Genomic DNA, 26,068 nt, shown 5'->3' with positions numbered 1-26,068 from the left:
GCTCTCTCCTGTCTGATAGCACTCCTCTGTGCTCTCTTCTGTTTGATAGTTCTCCTCTGTACTCTCTCCTGTCTGATAGTACTCCTCTGTGCTCTCCCCTGTCTGATAGTACTCCTCTGTGCTCTCTCTTGTCTGATAGCACTCCTCTGGGCTCTCTCCTGTCTGATAGTACTCCTCTGTGCTCTCTCCTGTCTGATAGTACTCCTCTGTGCTCTCTCCTGTCTGATAGCACTACTCTGTCATCTCTCCTGTCTGATAGGACTCCTCTGTGCTCCCTCCTTTCGGATAGGACTCCTCTTTGCTCTTTCCTGTCTGATAGTACTCCTCTATGCTCTCTCCTGTCTGATAGCACTCCTCTGTGCTCTCTCCTGTCTGAGAGCACTCCTCTGTGCTCTCTCCTGTCTAATAGCACTGCTCTGAGCTCTCTCCTGTCTGATAGTACTCCTCGGTGCTCTTTCCTGTCTGATAGGACTCCTCTTTGCTCTCTCCTGTCTGATAGTACTCCTCTGTGCTCTCTCCTGTCTGATAGCACTACTCTGTGCTCTCTCCTGTCCGATAGGACTCTTCCATGCTCTATCCTGTCGGATAGTACTCCTCTGTGCTCTCTCCTGTCTGATAGCACTCCTATGTGCTCTCTTCTGTCTGATAGTACTCCTCTGTGCCCTCTCTCCTATCTGATAGCACTCCTCTGTGATCTCCCTTGTCTGAAAGCACTCCTCTGTAATCTCTCCTGTCTGATAGTTCTCCTCTGTACTCTCTCCTGTCTGATAGTACTCCTCTGTACTCTCTCCTGTCTGATAGTACTCCTCTCTGCTCTCTACTGTCTGAAAGGACTCCTCTGTGCTCTCTCCTGTCTGATAGTACTGCTCTGTGCTCTCTACTGTCTGATAGCACTCCTCTGGGCTCTCTCCTGTCTGATAGCACTCCTCTGTGCCCTCTCCTGTCTGATAGCACTCCTCTGTGCCCTCTCCTGTCTGATAGCACTCCTCTGTGCTCTCTCCTGTCTGATAGCACTACTCTGTGCTCCCTCCTGTCTGATAGGACTCCTCTGTGCTCCCTCCTTTCTGATAGGACTCCTCTGTGCTCTCTCCTGTCTGATAGGACTCCTCTTTGCTCTTTCCTGTCTGATAGCACTCCTCTGTGCTCTCTCCTGTCTAATAGCACTCCTCTGTGCTCTCTCCTGTCTAATAGGACTCTTCCATGCTCTCTCCTGTCTAATAGGACTCCTCTGTGCTCTCTCCTGTCTGATAGTTCTCCTCTGTGCTCTCTCCTGTCTGAGAGCACTCCTCTGTGCTCTCTCCTGTCTAATAGGACTCTTCCATGATCTCTCCTGTCTGATAGTACTCCTCCGTGCTCTCTCTCCTATCTGAAATATTTCTGTGCTCTCTCTCCTATCTGATAGCACTCTGATAGCACTCTGTGCTCTCTCCTGTCTGATAGCACTCCTCTGTGCTCTCTCCTGTCTGATAGTACTCCTCTGTGCTCTCTCCTGTATGATAGGACTCCTCTGTGCTCTCTCCTGCCTAATAGGACTCCTCTGTGCTCTCTACTGTCTGATAGGACTCCTCTGTGCTCTCTCCTTTCTGCTAGGACTCCGCTGTGCTCTCTCCTGTCTGCTAGGACTCCTCTCTGGTCTCTCCGCTCTGATAGGACTCCTCTGTGCTCTCTCCTGTCTGATAGGACTCCTCTGTGCTCTCTCCTGTCTGATAGTACTCCTCTGTGCTCTCTCCTGTCTGATAGGACTCCTCTGTGCTCTCTCCTGTCTGATAGGACTCCTCTGTGCTCTCTCCTGTCTGATAGCACTCCTCTGTGCTCTCTCCTGTCTGATAGGACTCCTCTGTGCTCTCTCCTGTCTCATAGCACTCCTTTGTGCTCTCTCCTGTCTGATAGCACTGCTCTTTGCTCTCTCCTGTCTGATAGCACTCATCTGTGCTCCCTCCTTTCTGATAGGACTCCTCTGTGCTCTCTCCTGTTTGATAGGACTCCTCTGGGCTCCCTCCTTTCTGAAAGGACTCCTCTTTGCTCTTTTCTGTCTGATTGCACTCCTCTGTGCTCTCTCCTGTCTGAGAGCCCTCCTCTGCGCTCTCTCCTGTCTAATAGGACTCTTCCATGCTCTCTCCTGTCTGATAGGACTCCTCTGTGCTCTCTCCTGTCTGATAGCACTCCTCTGTGCTCTCTTCTGTCTGATAGTACTCCTCTTTGCTCTCTCTCCTTTCTTATAGCACTCCTCTGTGCCCTCTCCTGTCTGATAGCACTCCTCTGTGCTCTCTACTGTCTGATAGCACTCCTCTGTGCTCTTTCCTGTCTGTTAGCACTCCTCTGTGCTCTCTCCTGTCTGAGAGTGCTCCTCTGTGCTCTCTCCTGTCTAATAGGACTCTTCCATGCTCTCTCCTGTCTGGTAGGACTCCTCTGTGCTCTCTCCTGTCTGATAGTTCTCCTCTGTGCTCTCTTCTGTCTGATGGCACTAATCTGTGCTCTCTCCTGTCTGATAGGACTCCTCTGTGATCCCTCCTTTCTGATAGGACTCCTCTTTGCTCTTTCCTGTCTGATAGCCCTCCTCTGTGCTCTCTCCTGTCTGAGAGCACTCCTCTGTGATCTCTCCTGTCTAATAGGACTCTTCCATGATCTCTCCTGTCTGATAGTACTCCTCTGTGCTCTCTCTCCTATCTGATAGCTCTCTGTGCTCTCTCTCCTATCTGATAGCACTCTGATAGCACTCTGTGCTCTCTCCTGTCTGATAGCACTCCTCTGTGCTCTCTCCTGTCTGATAGTACTCCTCTGTGCTCTCTCCTGTTTGATAGCACTCCTCTGTGCTCTCTCCTGTATGATAGGACTCCTCTGTGCTCTCTCCTGCCTAATAGGACTCCTCTGTGCTCTCTCCTGTCTTATAGGACTCCTCTGTGCTCTCTCCTGTCTGATAGGACTCCGCTGTGCTCTCTCCTGTCTGCTAGGACTCCTCTCTTGTCTCTCCGCTCTGATAGGACTCCTCTGTGCTCTCTCCTGTCTGATAGGACTCCTCTGTGCTCTCTCCTGTCTGATAGGACTCCTCTGTGCTTTCTCCTGTCTGATAGTACTCTTCTGTGCTCTCTCCTGTCTGATAGGACTCCTCTGTGCTCTCTCCTGTCTGATAGCACTCCTCTGTGTTCTCTCCTGTCTGATAGGACTCCTCTGTGCTCTCTCCTGTCTAATAGGACTCCTCTGTACTCTCTCCTGTCTGATAGGACTCCTCTGTGCTGTCTCCTGTCTGATAGCACTCCTCTGTCCTCTCTCCTGTCTGATAGGACTCCTCTGTGCTCTCTTCTGCCTAATAGGACTCCTCTGTGCTCTCTCCTGCCTGATAGGACTCCTCTGTGCTCTCTCCAGTCTGATAGTACCCCTTTGTGCTCTCTCCTGTCTGATAGGACCCTCTGTGCTCTCTCCTGTCTGAAAGGACTCCTCTGTGCTCTCTCCAGACTGATAGTACCCCTTTGTGCTATCTCCAGTCTGATAGGACCCTCTGTGCTCTCTCCTGTCTGATAGGACTCCTCTGTGGTATCTCCGCTATGATAGGACTCATCTGTGCTCTCTCATGTCTGATAGGACTCCTCTGTGCTCTCTCCTGTCTGATAGTACTCCTCTGTGCTCTCTCCTGTCTGATAGGACTCCTCTGTGCTCTCTCCTGTCTGATAGGACTCCTCTGTGCTCTCTCCTGTCTGATAGGTCTCCTCTGTGCTCTCTCCTGTCTGATAGGACTCCTCTGTGCTCTCTCCTGTCTGATAGCACTCCTCTGTGCTCTCTCCTGTCTGATAGGAGAGAGCACAAAGGAGTACTATCAGACAGGAGAGAGCACATAGGAGTCCTATCAGACAGGAGAGAGCACAGAGGAGTCCTATTAGGCAGGAGAGAGCACAGAGGAGTCCTATCAGACAGGAGAGAGGACAGAGGAGTCCTATCAGACAGGAGAGAGCACAGAGGAGTCCTATTAGACAGGAGAGAGCACAAAGGAGTACTATCAGACAGGAGAGAGCACAGAGGAGTACTATCAGACAGACATGAGCACAGAGAAGTGCTAGCCCATCCTCACTTACTGGACCTTGTCTATGCCTCTGCTTCAGCTTAGACAAGGCCATGATTTTATAAGCCATGATTTCTATAAAGAGGAAATAATTTTTTCTTATGAAGTATATTAGAAAGGTCAATGTTTTGCCAAGATGTACAACATATAAAAAGTTTTTGTATCTGGCAGTGCCCATTTAGGGGCTGTCGACTTTAGCTGTGATCTGTTGGAAAAGATGGCAGCAAAAGTTTTGTTTTCCTGCAGCGCCACCACAGGGAAAACGGAGCATTACACAGTAACCACTAAAATCACTGTGTTGTCTGTGTAATGCTCCTTTAAGATATGCAATACATGCCCTATTGTCACTTTTAATATGTAGACATATACATACACATCTATTCCTCATCCCCTTTATGCCTCTATTCTGCTGTAATTGCCCCTATCCTTTTGTATGGGTGTGTACATATATATATACTGTGTGTATATATATATATATATATATATTTAAACACACACATACAATGTCCACACCTCAATGCCCATTGGATTTTATTTATTGATTCACACAAAACCGATCAAAACCAATATCCATTGTTTCCAGATATTGTCCCCTCTTTTTATAACTCAGTGTCCACTTTCTTTATTGATATCTGCAGTTTTTTTCCTCTGATACTCCCACTTAAATGTCTTATGTCTTCATTCTGCCTCTGCCATATATAGGTGCTGAAAGGATTCCCGGAGTGCCTACAGGCAGACATATGTCTGCATCTCAATCGCACGCTGCTTCAGAATTGCAAAGCTTTCAAGGGAGCAACCAAAGGATGCCTGAGGGCACTGGCCATGAAGTTCAAGACTACACATGCCCCTCCAGGCGACACCTTGGTTCACTATGGGGATGTGCTTACCACCCTCTACTTCATCTCTCGTGGGTCGATCGAGATTCTAAGGGATGACATTGTAGTGGCTATTTTGGGTAATAATGAACACATATCTTATACTATACACTTTTACCAAGTCACATTTAAAGTCTTGTATGCAGTTTATTTTTGCTGTCTTGTTTGCACATACGCACATTCATCTTGCCCACAATGACTACAGTCAGCCTAAAAGATGTGTATTTTTTAAATGACAATTCACAGTCATTTCTATCATGTTTTTATAGGAAAAAATGACATCTTTGGAGAGCCCATCAGTCTGTATGCCCGTCCTGGAAAGTCAAGTGCAGATGTGAGAGCTTTGACTTATTGTGACCTTCACAAGATCCAAAGAGAAGATCTTCTAGAAGTGCTGGACATGTATCCAACATTCTCCGACTGCTTCTGGAGCAACCTGGAGATAACGTTTAACTTAAGAGACGTGAGGAGGTTACATAATGGGTAGTCTATTGGAGAATGAGAGAATATAGCATTAGATGCCATTGTGTGGAAAAGGCTAGGCATATTGTTAAAACAAGATATTGACTGTGGAAATTTTTTTATTACTATGAAGGAGATTTATCAAGCTCTGTAGTAGATTTTTTTTGTGCCCGTGCAACTTTTCTATACATGCTGCAACTTTTAGATTTTTGCTTATTCCAAAGCACATTTCTGAAATCTGCTCACTTAGTAATTTTTTTACTTTGCAGTGGTCATGTATTTATCAAATACGATAGTCGCTATTTATTAAGAAAAAAAGTCAGTTCTCCATTTAAAAGTCGCATATGTATTCCAGGTCCAACCTGGCTTACAGAAAGTGCATACGTCTGCAGAAAAGGAAATTAACACCCACTTTAACAACTGCTCTTGTTTTGCATCATGAAACAAAGCTACTACATTAATGTTAATGTAAAAATGCATTATATAACTAATAACTATTAATTTTAAGGTTGAAAATACACACTGCACACCTTGTTAATTTTAGGACACGTACATGCTGGCGTACCGACTAAGTTTTAAAATTAATTTTGTGTTAAAATAGAATAAGGCACAAAATTATTGTGTAAGAATTTTTACAGACTACATAAATAACCCATATGTGGGACTAAAATTTTTCCTTAAAAACAGAAATATCCATAGTAATACAGACTCATCCACATTTTGGGGCTTCACTATTGTTTATGTGCCTGTTGGTGCTGCACTGTCTTCCTTCCTGGCGTAAACTCCGGCCTCATCGCAGCGACGCAAGACTCCGCGCACCAACGTCACAAAATGAGGACTCAAAATTAAACAAAAAAAGCCTCCAGAGTACGGATATTCATGGTGCGGCATAGTATGTTTTAAAAATTTTTTTATTTCTGAGGAGGGTGGATGGGTTGTTGCGAGATAGTTGGAGTGCAGCTATTTTGTGCCAAACAAGCCAGTCAGGGTGTCACCCGATGTGGTACGCCCCCCCTCCCGTCACTCTCTAGCAACACTACTGGTAATAAAGGGTAGATAAAGAACTTCGGCTATTAAAGAGAACCTCTCATCAAAAACATTTTTTATATTTTATAGTTTAATATATATTTTTATATATATATTGTGACAGTGTGGCAAGGAAAGGGTGTATTTCCCTTGCTAACTCTGGAGAATCCTCCACCTGTGGCCTAACTAATGAGGTATCAGAAAGGGGAAGTGTGCTTAAAAGGAAAGGAAACAGAATAGTTGGGGCTCTCCCTGGGAAACACAATGTCGCTGTAGGGGGAGACACTCGGACCCTGTTGAGGAAGCACACAGCTGGAGCTGTGAGTGGTCCAAGAAGTGGTGTGAACTGTGATTACCAGGTTGCAGGAGTCACATGTTTAACTGGCTGTGGATAGCTCACCAGTTAGTAGTCAGGTCATGCTGATATGTGTAGACAGTGGCCAGATGGTCTAGGATTTTATTTTGTTCCTGCGTTATGTTTGCTTTTCCCCTGCAACCTGTCTAAATAAAACTATAAAAGAGAGCACTCCATAGCATAAAACCGACTGGGTAGGTATTGGTAGAAGGATTATTTTTAAAGCCTCTTACCCCAGGTGCTTGTGTGAGCTCACACACAACAATGGACAGCGTGTAAGGATTGTTAGAGCCCGGTCTGCAGCCTCCCAACCAAGTAGATAGCGACAAATGGACTTCAAAGGTGTGCCGCAAAAGACCCACCACACCTTTGAAGTCCATTTGTTGCTACCTGTCTAAATAAAGATGGCAAGGTGCCAGACTTGCATGAATAACCTTTGTCTGCGGGTTTATTGAGTGGAAACGTGTCCCATGGCAGTGTCCAGGACGATCGCGGAGCTATGCCCAAGGAGGAATCCTTACAATATATATATGTATATATATATAAATTTTGTAATTTGATTGCATTTAAAAAAAAATGTTTTCCTTTACTATGTTTTTTAGGTTTGAAATATTGGCCACTAGGGGTCTCCCTAGGAGTGGCTGTTTGAGTGATTTTGGACTCATGAGTCCGAAATCTCATACTAAGCGCAGCTCCCCGCCTGTCAATCAGACAGGCGGGAACGAGCGATGTGCTCCTATCACTGCAGGGCACGGCAGCACTGTAATCCAACATTCCTCCTCTCTGTATGGCACGTGTATAGCCAAACAGAGAGGAGGAGACTCAGAGGCTGCTGTCCCTGCCCTGTACTCCACCTGTATGCGTGCTCCCGAGAGGGAGCCCAGCATACAGGAAAAAGGGCGGAAGCCGGCCAGGACTCAGATGACGTTGTGCCTGCCGGGCCACACCCACTTCCTGCCCTTGTACACAGCTCAACACTGAGCTACTGAAGATGCTATTAAAAATTTATTTATATGGGGTTTTACATATAAATAAATACAGGGAGAGAGATAGTTAGTCAGGGACAGATGAGGAGGGGCATTAGGGAAAGGTTAGTTGATGATAGGTACTCTTTAACATAAGGGAAAACTTTTCTGCTTTAAAAAATACTTTTGTAAGCGGGTTCCCCAGGTTTTGCTTACGTGTGATTTATTTATCAAGGTTGTGCGACTGTTTGATAAATAGGTCGCATTTAAGCAAAAGTCAGTTAAAAAAAATTGTCATATAAAAGCCATACGTTTGAAAAGAATGATAAATCTCCTTCTATATATTTATATAGTTTAGTTATCCGATAGATGCAATCATATATAGGTATGATAAAAAAAAAAGTAGCACTCATCATGGGGTTTTCTTAAAAATGCTTTGTTTATTGGTGCATAAACACTTTGCAGTACAGCAAATAGGAGTCGCTGGAATGTCAGAAGAGATGGTGTGCAGAGGCAGTCATGTAGGCAACAGGCTGTTTCATGTCACAGTAGGACAAAAAAGTGACACTCACCATTTGTTTCATGTTTCTTTATTCAGGAAAGTGTGGGGATGGACATACATATGCATTCCACAAGGATGGAGAGAGAGCAATGTCTTTTCACGCTGACCGCTTCTTCCAGGTGAAGAAGCGTCAGAGTAATGTGAAACAGCTTGTTGCCTCTTTGATTGCCCCTGCACACCCACCATCTCTCCAGGCATTCCGGGCTACTGCTATTAGCTGTACTGCAAAGTGTTTATGCACCAATAAACAAAGCATTTTTAAGAAAACCCCATGATGAGTGCTACGTTTTTTCATACCTTTATATGATTGCATGTGTTGTCATTATGTTGTCCATAACCTGCTGTTTCTCTCCCTTTACCCACATCAGGCAGATAGTATTCCTAGATCCCCTGGGAGTGAAGAATTTAACTGCAGTTACCGTAAGCCACGTAGATGTAAACAACCAGGACGCCGCCGGAAGAAACAAGGTAAGATGAAATTGCAGAACACTGTGACATCAAGTATATATTTCTTATATCGAATGACTAGTATACAATTTATACTCGGAATCAAAGTGCTAAATTTCAGTAACTTCTATATTAAGTAGATGGCATCGATGACGTGAATTCAGATGTTGAACAATATCACACATATTCTGAGCTGACCAATATCCAGCGGCCACTAAGTAGAGATCATTGGGATGAAATGGCGAGCAGCACCACTCCATGCTCCCAGACCAGTGATGATGAAACCAAACCGCTAAACTCAGCACGTATGGACAGGCTACCACAGGCGGACAAGCAAGAATTTATCCCAGCTGTGGTGAACTTGGTGACAGCCAACATAAGCAGCTGTGAAGGAGGCAGGAAGGTTTTGGAGACAGTGGAGACTTATTCAGGTGACTTATATGTTAAAAGTCAGGCTATACAATCAAATACCAGTATCTGACACTAATGACTGAAACACTTGTCTACTAAACTTTAAATAAACTTCTGTCAGAAGTTTGGATCAGTGAGGGAGTGCAGAGAACCCCATCAATTCCTAGAAAGAAGGGGCAGAAACAGCTAAGTGCTGTGCCTCTTTTTTTTTTGCTTTGCTTTCCTCGGATAGCGTGCTGGGTATGGAGAAAGTGGTATAGGCTCAGCATTCAGTGTCCCACCGATCCAGACTACTGACACACCTTTATGACATGTAAAAAAGATTGTTTTTAGTTTTAACACTTAAAAAAAAACAAAGCTTTAGATGGTGGAATTCCAAAAAATACTTGCTGTGGTCTTATAAAGCACTGCTAGACACAGGTAGATGTGCATAACTTTAGGACGTTTGAGGCTGCAGATTTATTTTGGATTTATTTCTGAGGGGGCAAAACAGTTCCTCTCTTACATATAAAGGACAGTCGTTCCCATAGAAAGAATATAGGAGCCCTGTTACAGATTTTGCATTAGGCCTCAGGATGTACATTTATGCTTCTGCACAGTTAAATTACAGCATCCAAAAACACATTGGTCTCTTGGCAATTCTTATGCCTGTCAAAGAAAAAAGATAAGGTGGTGTTATGTGCATCCTATTTATTTAAAGGCACATACCTCTCAGAAAACAAAATCAACAAGTGCTATGATCAGGCATAGATTTGCACCATTTTCTTATTAGATTTGTCTAAAACTTTGATAACTAACTGGAGACCGCACTCACTTTTCTGAGCTCTTTTCTAATCTCATAAAGTCATTATTTACAACTTAGACACAGTTTATGCCAAAAACAATATATAAGGTGTATAATCTCATCTTAGAAACTACTTGCTTTTTATCCTTTTTTTTTCTCTGTAACTGAATGCATTTACATTTCCTTATCAGCTTCTCCTATTGAGGTTCCCAACTTGTTCAGCTTCTGGGGTGACAGAAGTCCAGCTGCATGCCCGGAAGCCCAACAACACATTTCCATGGTGCACAATTCCCTGGATCCACCACTCAGTCCTGATGACCGGCCAGGCGAGGTGGAGTCAAGACTGGAGCTCCTCCAATCTCAACTAGACAGGTAGGTTATGGCTCACCTAAACCAGGGTTATCTTCAAGTCTATGATGCAGAATTGAAATGGTTGCCCTTGTTTTCTTCCAGGTTAGAGTCCAGGATGTCTTCAGATATCAGTATAATCCTGCAGTTACTGCAGAGACAACTCTCTCAGATCCCTCCTGCATATAGCCCCATCTCTCCCAGCTCCCATACTCTAGGACTCTATCACACAGAATCCAAGAGCCTGGAGCCTATACTGAGTAATCCTTCTCTCCCCACAGACTCTCCTGTCTCTCCTCTTCAGGTTAGTGTATGTTTGTGCTCATGCAGCATGGTCTTCATAACTCTACATTGTACATAGATGTATTTCAATGATTAAGATTGTTCTTTTCCTTGTTTTCTTTCACAGAGTCCAGAATTGACTGACTACAATGATTTAGAACCTCTAAACCTTAAGCCTAATGTTCTGCATCTCAGCACTAGTCCCCAAGAACCTGTTGGTGTAATACCAGGACCTGAATATCCACAGTTCCACCCTATCCCACCTCCAGAAACCACCTCCCAGGCAATCTTAGGGAGCTTCCGCTTTCCATCTCTCCCTGACCACCTGGAGTGTCCTTCTCCACCGGACCTGGAGTTTCAAAGACACCTTTCAGACCCAGTTCTCCCAGGGAGTTAGGGCCATGGAGGAAGATACGGAAGATTACCCGTTTTCATTGCAAGGTTGGGGAGGGGCGAACAATGTTTTAGCCTGAGCTCCTTTTTATGCATAGAATAGATTTATCATTGGCCGTTTCTAACTGGAAGAAAAGGTTAGATGGGAATGCACTTCCAAGAAGTCTGACCATTCAAGGTGGTGGCACTGCTTTTCCTACATGAGTGTCCATTTCTTCGCATCTCATAATTCTTAATAATATGTGTTAGTGAGATTTTCTCCTACAGGGAAAGATTAAGATATGGAAAGTGACAACAGCAGAGACTCTTAAGAAAACCTGCTTGATGTCTGAGAATATGAGCGGTGCCATGATAGATAAGACACAAATGCTGAAGAAATTATTTGCTCTTCCATTCGGGAACATACGCAGTGCATGCTATCATATATTGAGCATGATCTGGGTGGCAGATGAATTTTAGGAAGATTACAACTATCAGGGTCTCAGCAAGAGAGTTACACTAGAAATGCAATGAAGCAATGTATTCCTTAATGATAGCTTCAAAGACTTATGTATTTAATATCGTCATATAGAGCAACAGTTCTGACTTAGCATCATGATATCTTGATCCCTGTTCTGGAATATATTACTGCACATCTTTCATTCAAGTAAGACATACTGTATTTTACTATAAACCTGAGTGTCGGTATGTACACCAAAAAATGTACTGTACGTACACAGAAAACCTTGGCTGGACAGTTCAGTAATCTCCCATGCACTTGTTTTCCCCATCCCATTTTGTAATCTTGTCAAGGTCAACTTCTGCTTCTGCCCAACTTCCAATGACTTAATTTTGCACATATATATATATATATATATATATATTTTAAAAGCCATCAAATTTGGACATGATACTGTTACAAGGCTGTTCAGTTCCCATCCTTTTAGTAGTAGTAGAGTTGCAGCATAGAAAGAAATACATAATATCATGTAAGACATTCTGCTTCTCAGTATGTTAAAAATCTAATGCATTTCACAGGTGGGCAAGTCTTCCAGCTCTGACCCTTGGGTTCCTCATCGTACTCATGATTTCCACCAATATGTACAAGGTCATGAAGGTGCAGAGACTCATAAGTACAGGGGGTGTTCCTTGGGATTGAGTGATATTGTCTGCAGTTACCACATTTCTACATATTCCTTTAGAAAATGAGTGATCTGTATAGTGAACATGCATCTACTAGTAATAGTATTTTGTGACTCAAAAGCCATGACGTTTATAAATTACGTGATTGACATTTTTTCCCACAGCCTAATATGAACATTTCAGGACCAAGCCCCTTTTAGGTCCAAAAGCATGTGCTGATTATTTTCTTAAAGGGGTATTTCAGTTAGAAGCAATTACCATCCATCCACTAGAAAGGTCTGACTGCTAGGACCCCCCACCGATTGGCAAAATGGGCAACATCTGTCCCCTTTTCTTCCCAGCTGCAAAACCACAGTTAGAAGGAGCGGTTGTCAAGCGCGTACTCTGTAAATAGCTGGGAGATTTTCTGGGCTATCTTTGTCAGTTCCATACATTTTGGATGGAGCAGCAGGACACATGCTTGCAGCCTTGAGGCTGGGGAGAACGGAGGACGTGCGATGAGTGGGGGTTGAAACAGTTGTACCCCCATTAGTGTAGCAGTTATAACTAGTAGGTGATAACTGCTTCTAACCAGAGTATCCTTTTAATGTATAGTTATAGGGGACAGAGCATTATATTTTGTGTTTCAAAACCACACACGTTTTGAGCTGAATTTTCACTGTTTTGTGAAGTCATAGGACTGCAGTTTTTATAGGTGAATCACAAAAAAAGTTTTACATTTAAAAATAGAACATGCAAAAACCTTGCTGTGCAATTCAGAGTAAAATGTGCACTATGTGCAGTACACTTATTGGTTGTGTGACACCTTAGGCCTTAGAGGAGACATGGTCCCCCTAGTGGTCAGCAAAGACAGATCATTACAACTCTTTAGAAAGAGAAATCAAGGATTAGCTTTCAGAATAGTAAATTGTAACACACAATTGTTTATTCATGGCCTCTCAGGATAGGCGATTAAAGGGGTATTCTGGGCAAAAACATTTTATCCCCTATCCAAAGGATAGGGGATAATAGGTCTGATCGCGGGGGGCTGCGTCTCCAGTTTCGGAAACCTCCGGGGATTCGGGACTGGGGACGTGACGTCACACCACGCCCCCTCCATTCATGTCTATGGGAGGGGCATGAGGGCCATCATGCCCCCTCCCATAGACATGAATGGGAATGGAGGGGGCGTAGCGTGACTTCACGTCCCCAGTCCCGGATCCCCGGAGGTTTCCGAAAATGGAGACGTAGCGCCCGCATTGAACGTGGCAGGGAGATTACAAGGGGTCCCAGTGGCGGGTTCCCCGTGTTCAGACATCTTATCCCCTATCCTCCGGATAGGGGATAAAATGTTTTTGCCCAGAATACCCCTTTAAAGGGGTTATCCGGCAGAAAGTGTCCATTTAAAAAGATGCCCAGGCTGTCGTCTTCAAAAAAGCAGACAGCTGGGGGTCATTACATGAATTGCCCCCTCAGCCAGTCATCAGGCAGTGTCCTGCCTCATCCAGTGACTGGTTAATCGGCAATGTGATGTATGGACCCAGCCCTGGTGCCAGCCTGGTGCTCAGCCATGCTTCTCTTCCTAATTCTGGGGCTCAATAAGTCACATTGCCCCTCAGCCAATCACTAGCCGTAAAAGTGTCGCACCTTAGCCATTGATTGGCTGCACAACAATTGACATAATAATCCCCCAATACCTGGAAGAGGAGAGCATCGAAGACCATGAGCACAGTTACTGCAGGCAGTGGGGAAGTGTGCACAGGTTTATTTTTTTAAAGCAGAAAGCCTGGGCATCATTAAAGGGGGTTCTCTGCCCCTAGACATCGTATCCCCTATGCTAGGTGCAGAGAGCGCGCTTCCTCTCTGCACCTAGTATCGAGAACTAACCTGATTGCGCGCTGCTCTGCGCAGGCGCACTGAGGAGGAAGACGGCGGCGGGAGCGAGCGCTCGCTGTATGAAACACAGCAGCGCGCAGGTTAGATTAGCTGAAGGGAGCATACGCTGGGACCTGTGTGTCAATCACACAGAGGTCCCAGCGCGGACATTCGGGGTAGGCGTGGGTGTGGGCGTGGCAGCAGCAGGGCATCGCGTACCTCGCGCCACGCCTATCCGTCCGTCAGTGGCTTTGAATAAAAGCCTTTTTTGCAGTCATGAAAGCTGCCAAATTTCAGGTAAAAACATTGTTATACCCACCACCTGCACACAGTACAAAGACCATGTGCAGGTTATTGCACCAAAATGTCATGACAGTTGCGCTTTAATATATGGTTGGTGGGAGCTTGACAGTCCATTGTTTTCTGAGCTGCAGCAACCCAGCATGGCCACTCTATATATGGAGCTGTCTGTGGGTGCCTCTGTTTTATGTTTATGTGAGCACTGCAACCCTTAAAGACAGCTAATCAGCTGGAGCTATCTAGATAAAAGCCATTGACAAAAAAAAAAAACTGCTCCAGAAACCAAAGGGGTACTCCGGTGGAAAGCATTTTTTTTAAATCAACTGGTGTCAGAAAGTTAAACAGATTTGTAAATGACTTCTATTTAAAAATCTTTATCCTTCCAGTACTTTTTAGCAGCTGTATACTACAGAGGAAATTCTTTTCTTTTTGAATTTCTTTTTTGTCTTGTCCACAGTGCTCTCTGCTGACACCTAATGCCCTTATCAGGAGCTGTCCAGAGCAGGAGAAAATCCCTATTGCAAACCTATGCTGCTCTGGACAGTTCCTGACATGGAGAGAGGTGTCAGCAGGGAGCACTGTGGACAAGACAAAAAAATTTATTCTAAAAGCAAAGAATTTCCTCTGTAGCATACAGCTGCTAATAAGTATTGGAAGGATAAAGATTTTTTAATAGAAGACATTTACAAATCTGTTTAACTTTCTGGCACCAGTTCATTTAAAAAAAAACGGAGAGCCCCTTTAATGTGAGAGCTTTAGAACATGGGCTTAGGAAATAGAAAAAAAAACGTTCTCTGCCTCCCTTATTGCTGTTTAATGAGATAACACTGAGAGGCTGTAATTCCATAAGGCAGTTTTTTGTAAAAAATGCACTGTAGTTTGTGAGCCAAAACCAGAAGTGGATCCTTTTTAATCCACTCATGGTGTTGTCTCAAAAACTGCAGTGGAATTGGAAACCCAGCTTAATACTGTGTCGTCCAATGGCTGTAGACCACTATCTTTATGTCTAGTGAGGTAGAGTCACACACCTGGGGTGGTCTGAGGCAGTGTTTCTCAAGTGCGGTCCTCAAGTCCCCCCAACAGGTCATGTTTTCTGGATTTCCTTAGTCTTTCACAGGTGATATATTTATGGTCAGTGAATCAGGGATCACCACAGTTATATCACCTGTTTAAGACTAAGGAAATCCAGAAAACATGACCTGGTGGGGGGACTTGAGGACCGCACTTGAGAAACACTGGTCTGAGGGGTCTGGACTCCGCTGGCATCTATGCTATCCGTTATGCTTCTGGGTCCTGCCACCACTGCCACACTTGGTCCAGACGGCAAAATGTGCCTGATGTATTATTGACACACACAATGTAATAGTCCAGGTTAGCATCAGGACTTAGAAGTGGTAAGTAAATTATTCCACCTACCCCAGACACCCTCCACCAAGAAGTATTACGACACTATAAATAACCTTAAATCAGAAATTAGAATGGTAAGTATATTGGAATTTTTTTTGTTCAATATTCTACCGTCTCCCAAGGTTGTCCTAACTCACTTGACTCAGATTATTGGAAGAAGTGTGTGCCCCTACAGCTTCCTTTGGTTTTACTCATTGATCAGGGAATATTGACTGTGTTGCCTTTATTGTTTTCAATAGAAGCAACATCAACTGTGCTCCAAAATATGGAACCCTAGTGAAGATGAAGTCCAGCACTTTATGCGAACCTGTCAGCAGGTTTCTAGAGTATGAACTAAAGGCATGGCTGTAAAGGGATTTTAACCCTAAATCTATACATACCTCTGGTAAGTTAATTGACTCTTCCTCCTTGACTATCATAGTTTGCAAATATATACAAATTAAGCTTTAGAGCCAACTGGGCGTTACCGTCGGTTACTAGAACCCAACAACCCAAAGTAGGCTCCAAAGTCTCATTTGCATATCTTTTTAAACTCTAATATCTTGGTGCTGGAGAAGGTTAATTAACCAATTAAAGGTATGTGCAGATTCAAGGTCAAAATCCCTCTACAGCCATGCCCTTACTTTATACCCTAAAATCCTGCTGACATGTCTGCTTTAAAGGAGTAGTCCAGTGGTGAGCAACTTATCCCCTATCCTAAGGATAGGGGATACGTTGCAGATCGCGGGGGTCCGACCGCTGGGGCCCCCCGCGATCTCCTGTACGGGGGCCCTGACAGCCCGCGGGAAGTGGGCATGTTGACCACTGCACGAAGCGGCGGCCGACACGCCCCCTCAATGCAACTCTATGGCAGAGCCGGAGCGCTGCCTTCAGCAATCTCCGGCTCTGCCATAGCGATGTATTGAGGGAGCGTGTCGGCCGCCGTTTCGTGCGGTGGTCTTAACCCGCTATCTGGCCGGAGAGCCTGGCCCCTGTACAGATAGATCGCAGGGGGCCCCAGCAGTCGGACCCCCCCGCAATCTCAAACTTATCCCCTATCCTTAGGATAGGAGAACACGTTTTTCACCACTGGACTACCCCTTTAAAAAAGTAGTCATGGGGTGTCGGCTTATACTCACTAAATAATATGATTTATTTACATTTTTGAGTCATGTCAGAAGATGTTTAGAGAAATGTATTGTAATACAGTCATTTCTGACTAAGGCTGGGTTCACATATGTCCAGCGGTCCAGTATAGTTGCCATCTGGCGTACAAGTGCCACACCAAAAACATTGCATGCAGTGTTTTTTTATTTGAAAAATCTGAGATGATCTGGCACCACGCCTCATCTCAAATTATGTGGCTATAGATTGAATGTCTGATGCAAAGGATCCAGCTTGTTGCATCTGGTGTTCCCATGGATGCCTTTGAATCACTGTACTTATGTTGAACCTTGCCTTAGACTTAGTGTAATATAAAGACTTCCCCCCCCCCCCCCCCCCCCATGCACAGTCTTTATTTATCTGGACATTCACAGGTCAAATCTTCATTCTCAGCACCACACACAGTATATAGGATGGAGGACTTCATACTACATTATGATTTATCACTAGGCACAGAAAGAATACGTGGGTGGCACTACTGCATCAAAATGTAATAATACAGCCTATTTCCTCATGGAACACGATGGAATAATTTAGTCTTAAAGGGGTACTCCCGTGGAAAACTTTTTTTTTTTTTTTTTAATCAACTGGTGCCAGAAAGTTAAACAGAATTGTAAATCACTTCTATTACAAAATCTTAATCCTTCCAGTACTTTTTAGTGGCTGTTTACTAAAGAGAAATCCAAAAAAGAAATGCATTTCCTCTGATGTCATGACCACAGTGCTCTCTGCTGACCTCTGCTGTCCATTTTAGGAACTGTCCAGAGCAGCATATGTTTGCTATGGGCATTTTTTTTCCTGCTATGGACAGTTCCTAAAATGGACAGCAGAGGTCAGCAGAGAGCATTGTGGTCATGACATCAGAGGAAATGCATTTATTTTTGGGATTTCTCTTTAGTATACAGCCCCTAAAAAGTACTGGAAGGATTAAGATTTTTTTAATAGAAGTGATTTACAAATCTGTTTAACTTTCTGGCACCAGTTGATTTAAATAAAAAATAAAAAAAAGTTTTCCACGGGAGTACCCCTTTAAATGCGGGATAACTCGTTTGGGGGAGGTGCTTCAAAATAATCCAAGAAATACAACAATGTATACAAAAAAAGAGATAGCATTGTCACTTACCCCTATAAGACATAATTATTAGTTAAAATCATGCCCACCAGTCGGGAAAGAATGACCAACCAGAGCCAAGAAAGTGACAGCCTGTTTCACCAATTCCCTGCTTCTTCTGGCTTTCGGTCAGAAGAAGTAGGGAATCCGTGAAACAGGCTGTCAATTTCTTGGCTCTGGCTGGTGTTGTTCTTTGATTATTTATGGCTAAATATTGTCTTGATACCTGGTTGGTGAGACATCCTTCCCCTGTTCAGTCCACCTCAGCACTGGTAGCACAGGAAATAACTGATACTTCTCTTATGTATAAAGTATGATCGGATAATGAGTAAGGGCACCATGTTGGGTCAAGAGAAGAGCCTGTTTCTCCCCATACATGTCAAGGTTCACAATTTTTGTCTCATCCCTATAATGTATTTCCTTACCCTTTATTACACTGCAATGACTATAGCTCAGAGGAATTTACAAGGTTAGTGGCTGCCATCCTCCGCCGAAAGCCAGGGCACAAGATGGCGTAAATCGTGGTGACATCTCTGGGTTTCACACAACAAATACCCAGACATTAGAGAAAACTGTGAACGTTTTTATTATTCAGTTTTAGCAATTATTATTATTAAACAAAAAACTTTAATAAATATGCATTTTTTGCCAACAGTTGTTGTTTATATAGTTTTTTTCAGCAGCTTTGCATGGTACACAATGTTATGTCCTGTGTAAAAGAGGAAATTGTTTGGCGGTACTGCATAGTATGACTGGGTGTACAGGGAACACATTATACAAGGCATAATTTTTTCTTATAACTCCTACGGGACTGGCTGTACAGAGCAGTCAAGGCTCTGACAATTCCTGTTAACGGTTAAGAAGGACTTCTAGGTCTTTTAGATAAATATCACAGAGGATGGAGGGTTGTTTATAGATGGTCTGTCACTTGCTTTCACCTTTCTCCGGGTCACGTCATTGCCTCTAGCCGGAGAGGTGGGGGGTCTTACGGATGTCTTAACCACTTACAAAATATGTACAAACCAACTTATGAAATATCACTGAGTCTCTCTCGTACACTTACCACCCAAGAGTTGTTCTTCGACAAACAAATAATCTTAACACTTCTAAAAATAGTTTAAAGGGTACAACAAACCAAGGTATTGAACAAAAATAGTTCACTCCTTTGACCATATTAACCTATTCCAATATCCCGGGTTCCTAATCCTTATGTGTATCCCTGATACACTATAAAACACTGACAGGATGACAGGATCGATATGTATCCCTGATACACTAAGAAACACTGACAGGGTTCCTAAGCTTTATGTGTATCCCTGATACACTGAGGAAAAAAACTTATAGGATCGAGATTTTGGACAGAGCCCTTGGTCCAAGCAAAATAGACAATAGAGTCGATCTTACCGGACCTTTGGGTTGACCTTTTCGATCCCGGAGCTAGCCCCCAGCTGAAAGGATCTGCTACTCCTCACTATATGCCCCTGGCATAAGTGCCCTGGTTCCACCTTGGTTTGTGTAACCTTCTCTGGCGCTGGGAGAGTGTCTCCCTCATGGGAAAAGATGACAGACAAGTAGGTATGTTTATTGTTATCAAGCATCAGTATATAAAAGCGAAGGGCATATCTACAAATTTGGGGAGTTGACACAAATAAATGGTTGGTACAAAACTTTTTAGCTAATAACAAAAAGTTTAAATTCTTCAGCAAGCGAGGTCAGCTACGGGAAAAGAAACTTATTAAGAACAGGACCTTGAAAAAGACTGAGAACTTGGAAAAAAGATAAGAAAGAAAGAAAAAAAAACAATACTGAAGGAGAATTCTCCTCCAGAATTTCAATCTCCTTGGGCCTAAACTGAGCTGTAAAGACTTTAACATCTGTCTGCCTCAGTAAAGCTGCCGTTGTTCCTTAACCTTGCTTCATGCCTGGCCCAGGAACCAGAGTATAACCACGCCCTGGTGTCACGAATACCAAAAGTTAATAACATCTGCCCTAATGGTTACAACATCTGCCCTTCATCACACCCCTCACCACACATAGAGATATGGACTCAACATACAATGGTTTCAACATACAATGGTCCTCCTGGAACCAATTAATATCGTATGTTGATGGACCACTGTACATGTAATTTTTTTTGTCTCTAGCACCTTATTTATTTATTTTTAATACACCTTTTCTGTAGCTCACTTGGTTAAAATCCTCTCAAAGGGAGGGGGCGTGGCCTCACTGTGCATGCCTCCGCCTCCTTCCTTAGCATCTGCTGCTCACATCTCCCCTTGCATTAGCAAAACTTCAACTCTCAGCATGCCTAGACAGTGAGGACATGCTGGGAGTTATAGTTTTGCTAATGCTAGGGGAGATGTGAGGGGCTGGCAGAGAGGTAAGCGGTGCAAGCATAGAGATTAGCGGTGGAAGGCCAGAGAGGTGAACGTCGGCGGGGAGAGAAATGAGCGGCGCAGGTGCTGAGTAGTGGAGAGGGGATTGGCGAAGATGTGAGCTGTGGAGAGGTGATGGGCTGGCTGACATGTGCAGCGCGACACTGTTGGTGATCCCATGAGCTCTGCAGCATCCTAGCGCTTACAGCATCAGTGATCTACTAGAAGCGCACTGGGGAAAAACAGCTGATGTCGGATGTTGCGGAGCTCTGGTGTAGTAAAAACTCCTGCGCCCCTACAGCTGACAAAATCTGGAGGGACGCAGGATTTTACTTACTGTGCACACTCTCCCGGTGGCTGTGCGCTCCAGCAGGCAGAGTGACAGTGAGCGCAGCAGAGTCTTGTCCACTGTCCATGTGTCATCATGATGCTGCCTCTGGACTCAATGATGTCCCAACAGGTATGGGGCCCCTAGTGGCCAGTTTTATAAGCCCTGATTTCTATAAAAATGCAATCCAATTTTTTTTTATAAAGTAAAAGGTTAATGTTTAGCAAAGGTGTACCACATATAAATAGTTTTTGTATCTGACAGTGCCTTTTTAAGTTGCCTTAAAGAAGAGAGCAAGGAATGCTCCTTTCAATTGAGAATGTAGACCTGAATGTCATTATCCCTTTAGATGGTGTGATCAATGCTGTTCAAGGAATCCATAGATAACAGTGACAGGTGCCGTTGGGTTGGGGCTTTCATCAGATGCTCGCAGCACAATCATAGGGGTCCGATGAGCTAAAACTGCAGCTGTAGGTCTGCTACTTACCACTTTGCCACCAGATCGTCTCTCCTCTAATACACTCTGCCTCTGGTACTGATTTCACTATTTAATGCTATGTAATACAATAATATTGTACAGTGAACGCAATCCAATGATTTCTCATAATAGCCCCCTATGGGGACCTAAAAACTGGTAGATAAATTGTATTTTTTAATTATTATTACTATTATTTCTAATATTATTGTTATATAAAAGTCCTCCTCTAATATAAATGTTATTTACCTCCCTTTCCCATTTAACAAATAAAAAAAGGTAAAAAAATTAATAAATACCTTATGTCATATGTCAGAAAAATTGATCATAAAGTCCCATCAATACAAAAAAAGGATGTCCAAAAAATAAGCCCTCATCCAGCCCCAAGTAGACAGAAAAATAAAGACAGAAGGGGAGATTTATCAAAACCTGTGCAGAGGGAAACTTGCCCAGTTGCCTATAGCAACCAATCAGCTTTCTTCTTACTTTCTTAACAAGGCTTATGCAAAATGAAAGAAGCGATCTGATTGGTTGCTATAGGCAACTGGGCAAGTTTCCCTCTGCACAGGTTTTGATAAAATCTCCCCTAGAAAGTTGTAGGGGGTCAAAATTAGGCAATTTTAAACATACTCATTTTGTTTGAAAAACATGTAGTAAAATAATACAAAAGCATGTAACCACAGGTATCTTTGTAATCATATTGACCTTCAGAATAAAAAGAACATGCCAGTTTTACCATAAAGTAACTACACCTATGGGGTGCCTCCAGCTGTTACCTAACTACAACTCCCAGCATGCCAAGGGCTGTTCTGGTATGCTGGGAGTTGTAGTTTTGCAACAGCTGGAGGCACCCTAGTTGGTAAACAGTGACCTATACAAAATTAAACAGGTGCTTTTAACCCCTTAACCACATAGGGACCCGGGGCGTACAGGTACGCCTTCGGTCCCTGGTACTTAAGGACCCAGGGAGTACCTGTACGCCCGTGGGAATTTCGGTCCCCGTCGCGTGCCGGGTGGGGACCGGACCGGGGTGACTGCTTATATGGATCAGCAGGCACCCCGCGCAAATGCCCAGGGGGGTCATCAGACCCCCCCATATCGGCGATCGGCGCAAATCGCAAGTGAATTCACACCTGCGATTTGCGCCAATTCCGGGTCATACGGGTCTATGGTGACCCGGAATATAAGGGGGATCGCGGTTGTCCATGACACCTACAATCCCCCTGAAGGGATAGGAGTGAGGTAACAGGGGTGCCACCCCTCCTATCCTTGCTATTGGTCGTCAGGACGCGATGACCAATAGCAGATCGGGGGCGGGGGGGGTTAACTTTCGGTTTCCCCGTTCTGCCCACCCACAATAGGCGGGGCAGAACGGGGAAACAGACAGAGGACCGGGGGCAAAGTCCACTCACCCATTAGCGACGGCAGCGGACGATGATCGATGGCGGCAGCGGGCAACGATTGGCGGAAGAAGAGGCCGGCTATGCGACTCCCTGGATCCTACGGAAGCCGGTGAGTTGCCTAGCAACATCTGGAGGGCTACAGTCTGAGACCACTATACAGTGGTCTCTATACTGTAGCCCTCCAGATGTTGCAAAACTACAACTCCCAGCATGCCCAGACAGTTATTTGCTGTGTGGGCATGCTGGGATTTGCAGTTTTGCAACAGCTGGAAGACTACAGTTTGGAGATCACTTGAAGCAGAAAACTAACTGTAAACATGCCCCTTTGAATGTACCCTGTACATTCACATGGGGGGGGGGGGCAAACCACTGCACAGTAATCTCCAAACTGTGGCCCTCCAGTTGTTTCAAAACTACAACTCCCAGCATGTACTGATCGCCAAAGGGCATGCTGGGAGATATAGTTATGCAACAGCAGTGATCCAACTGTGGCCCTCTAGATCTTGCAAAACTACAACTCCTAGCATGCCCCCACAGCAGTTTGCTGACTGGGCATGCTGGGATTTGTAGTTTTGCAACATCTGGAGGGCCACAGTTTGGAGATTACTGTGCAGTGGTCTCTAACTGTGGCCCTCCAGATGTCGCAAAACTGCAAATCCCAGCATGCCCAAACAGCAAACCGCTGTCTTGGCATGCTGGGAGTTGTAGTTGCGTACCTCCAGCTGTTGCTTAACTACATCTCCCAGCATGCCCTTCGGCGATCAGTACATACTAGAAGTTTTGCAACAGCTGGAGGCACACTGGTTGAAAAATACTGAGTTAGGTAACTAAAGGTTTCCCAACCAGTGTACCTCCAGCTGTTGCAAAAGTACAACTTCCAGCATGCACAGTCTGTCAGTACATGCTGGGAGTTGTAGTTTTGAAACAGCTGAAGGTTTGCCCCCCCCCCCCAGGGTACATTCAAACGGGCAAGTTTACAGTTAGTTTTCTGCTTCAAGTTTGGGCAGTGGCAAATTTTTCGCCGCAGCGCAAACTCCTAGCGGGAAACTCACCGTAAACGCCCGCCAGTGTGAATGTATCCTAAAAACACTACACTACACTAAGACATAATAAAGGGTAAAATACTACATATACACCACCTTACACTGCCCCCCCCCCCCAATAAAAATGAAAAACGTATCGTACGGCAGTGTTTCCAAAACGGAGCCTCCAGCTATTGCAAAACAACAACTCCCAGCATTTCTGGACAGCCACTGACAACAGCTGGAGGCACCCTGTTTGGGAATCACTGGTGTAGAATACCCCTATGTCCACCCCTATGCAATCCCTATGTAGTCCTCAAATGCGCATGGCGCTCTCTCACTTCGGAGCCCTGTCGTATTTTAAGGAAAAAGTTTAGGGTGACATATGGGGCTTTTCCGTACTCGGGAGAAATTGCACTTAAAATTTTGGGGGGCTTTTTTCCTTTTACCCCTTATGAAAAGGAAAAGTTGGGGGCTACACCAGCCTGTTAGTGTAATTTTTTTTTTTTTTTTTACACTAACATGCTGATGTTGCACCATACTTTTTATTTTCACAAGCGGTAAAAGCAAAAAAAGGCCCCCAAAATTTGTAACGCAATTTCTCCTGAGTACAGAAATACCCCATATGTGGGCGTAAAATGTTCTGCGGACGCACAACAAGGCTCAGGAGTGAGAGCGCACTATGTACATTTGAGGCCTAAATTGGTGATTTGCACAGGGGTGGCTGATTTTACAGCGGTTCTGACATAAATGCAAAAAAAAAAATACCCACATGTGACCCCATTTTGGAAACTACACCCTTCATGGAACGTAACAAGGGGTATAGTGAGCCTTAACACCCCACAGGTATTTGACAAATTTTCATTAAAGTTGGATAGGAAAATGAAAAAAAGAATAATTTTTCACTAAAATGCTGGTGTTACCCTAAATTTTTCATTTTCACAAGGGAAAATAGGAAAAAAGCACCACAAAATTTGTAACCCCATTTCTTATGAGTAAGAAAATACCTCATATGTGGATGTAAAGTGCTCTGCGGGCGAACTACAATGCTCAGAAGAGAAGGAGTGACATTGGGACGTTGAAGAGAAAATTTGTCCGGAATTAAAGGCCGCGTGTTGACAAAGCCCCCATAGCGCCAGAACAATGGACCCCCTCCCCCACATGTGACCCCATTTTGGAAACTACACCCCTCACGGAACGTAACAAGGAGTATAGTGAGCATTAACACCCCACAGGTGTTTGACAGATTTTTGGAACATTTTTCATTTGCACAGCCCACTGTTCCAAAGATCTGTCAAACGTCAGTGGGATGTAAATGCTCACTGCACCCCTTATTAAATTCTGTGAGGGGTGTAGTTTCCTAAATGGGGTCACATGTAGATGGGTTCCACTGTTCTGGCACCACGGGGGGCTTTGTAAATGGCCCCCTACTTTTTTCATTTACACATCCGACTTTAACAAAAAGTCGTCAAACACCTGTGAGGTGTTAAGGCTCACTGTACCCCTTGTTACGTTCCATGAGGGGTGTAGTTTCCAAAATAGTATGCCATGTGGGTTTTTTTTTTCTTTTTTTGCTGTCCTGCCATCATAGGGGCTTCCTAAATGCGACCTACCCTCCAAAAACCATTTCAGCAAAATTTGCTTTTCAAAAGCCAAATGTGACTCCTTCTCTTCTGAGCATTGTAGTGCGCCAGCAGAGCACTTGACGTCCACACATGGGGTATTTCCATACTCAGAAGACATAGGGTTACACATTTTGGGGGGCCTTTTGCCCTATTATCCCTTGTAAAAATGTAAAATTTGGGGGAAAACTAGCATTTTTGTGAAAAAAATCATTTACACATCCAACTTTAACAAAAAGTCGTGAAACACCTGTGGGGTGTTAAGGCTCACTGTACCCCTTGTTACGTGCTGCTATTCCTGTGAAACACCTAAAGGGTTAACAAACCTTTTGAATGTCATTTTGAATACTTTGAGGGGTGCAGTTGTTATAATGGGGTCATTTGTGGGGTATTTCTAATAACAAGGCCCTTCAAATCCACTTCAAAACAGAACTGGCCCCTGAAAAATTTTGATTTTGAAAGTTTTATGAAAAATTGGAAAATTGCTGCTGTACTTTGAAGCCCTCTGATGTCTTCCAAAAGTAAAAACACATCAACTTTATGATGCAATCATAAAGTAGACATATTGTATATGTGAATCAATGTATAATTTATTTGGAATATTCATTTTCCTTATAAGCAGAGAGCTTCAAAGTTAAAAAAATGCAAACATTTTTCATCAAATTTTGGAATTTTTCACCAAGAAATTATGCAAGTCTTGACAAAAATTTACCACTAACATAAAGTAGAATATGTCATGAAAAAAACAATTTCGGAATCAGAATGAAAGGTAAAAGCATCCCGGAGTTATTAATGCTTAAAGTGACAGTGGTCAGATGTTCAAAAAATGGCCAGGTCCTACAGTGAAAATTGGCTGGGTCCTTAAAGGAGAACTCCAGAACATAAAAATTGTCCCCCATAGTGCCGGCAGTAAAAAAAATAAAGATGTACATACCTTCCTCA

The 26,068-nt window shown here is 43.9% G+C and overlaps 1 protein-coding gene and 1 long non-coding RNA gene across 6 annotated transcripts in view; one reads left to right on the top strand and one right to left on the bottom strand.

Moving 5' to 3' along the window:
- KCNH6 (potassium voltage-gated channel subfamily H member 6) overlaps positions 1 to 13,056 on the top strand; it is a 531,028-nt gene extending 517,972 nt beyond the window's left edge. For 3 of the 5 annotated variants that reach the window (XM_056548170.1, XM_056548168.1, XM_056548173.1), the window contains 7 exons: positions 4,757 to 5,009; positions 5,199 to 5,392; positions 8,668 to 8,767; positions 8,884 to 9,177; positions 10,133 to 10,313; positions 10,395 to 10,593; positions 10,699 to 13,056. In XM_056548170.1, coding sequence (XP_056404145.1) covers positions 4,757 to 5,009; positions 5,199 to 5,392; positions 8,668 to 8,767; positions 8,884 to 9,177; positions 10,133 to 10,313; positions 10,395 to 10,593; positions 10,699 to 10,968 — 1,491 coding nt within the window. In that variant the 3' untranslated portion in view covers positions 10,969 to 13,056. The remainder of the gene's footprint in view (positions 1 to 4,756; positions 5,010 to 5,198; positions 5,393 to 8,667; positions 8,768 to 8,883; positions 9,178 to 10,132; positions 10,314 to 10,394; positions 10,594 to 10,698) is intronic. The other 2 variants (XM_056548171.1, XM_056548169.1) reach the window with 1 other exon arrangement.
- On the bottom strand, positions 9,235 to 21,523 carry LOC130296548 (uncharacterized). The gene is made up of 3 exons (XR_008849229.1): positions 21,379 to 21,523; positions 21,092 to 21,158; positions 9,235 to 9,805 (listed from the first exon to the last, which is right to left on the bottom strand). It is a non-coding gene; the product is annotated as an uncharacterized LOC130296548 (long non-coding RNA).
- Positions 21,524 to 26,068: the final 4,545 nt, after the last annotated feature.

Source organism: Hyla sarda, chromosome 12, assembly GCF_029499605.1.
Source record: "Hyla sarda isolate aHylSar1 chromosome 12, aHylSar1.hap1, whole genome shotgun sequence".
NCBI classification, from domain to species: Eukaryota; Metazoa; Chordata; class Amphibia; order Anura; family Hylidae; genus Hyla; species Hyla sarda.
Note: the sequence above shows the minus strand (reverse complement) of the source record. Positions and strands in the feature narration are given on the sequence as shown.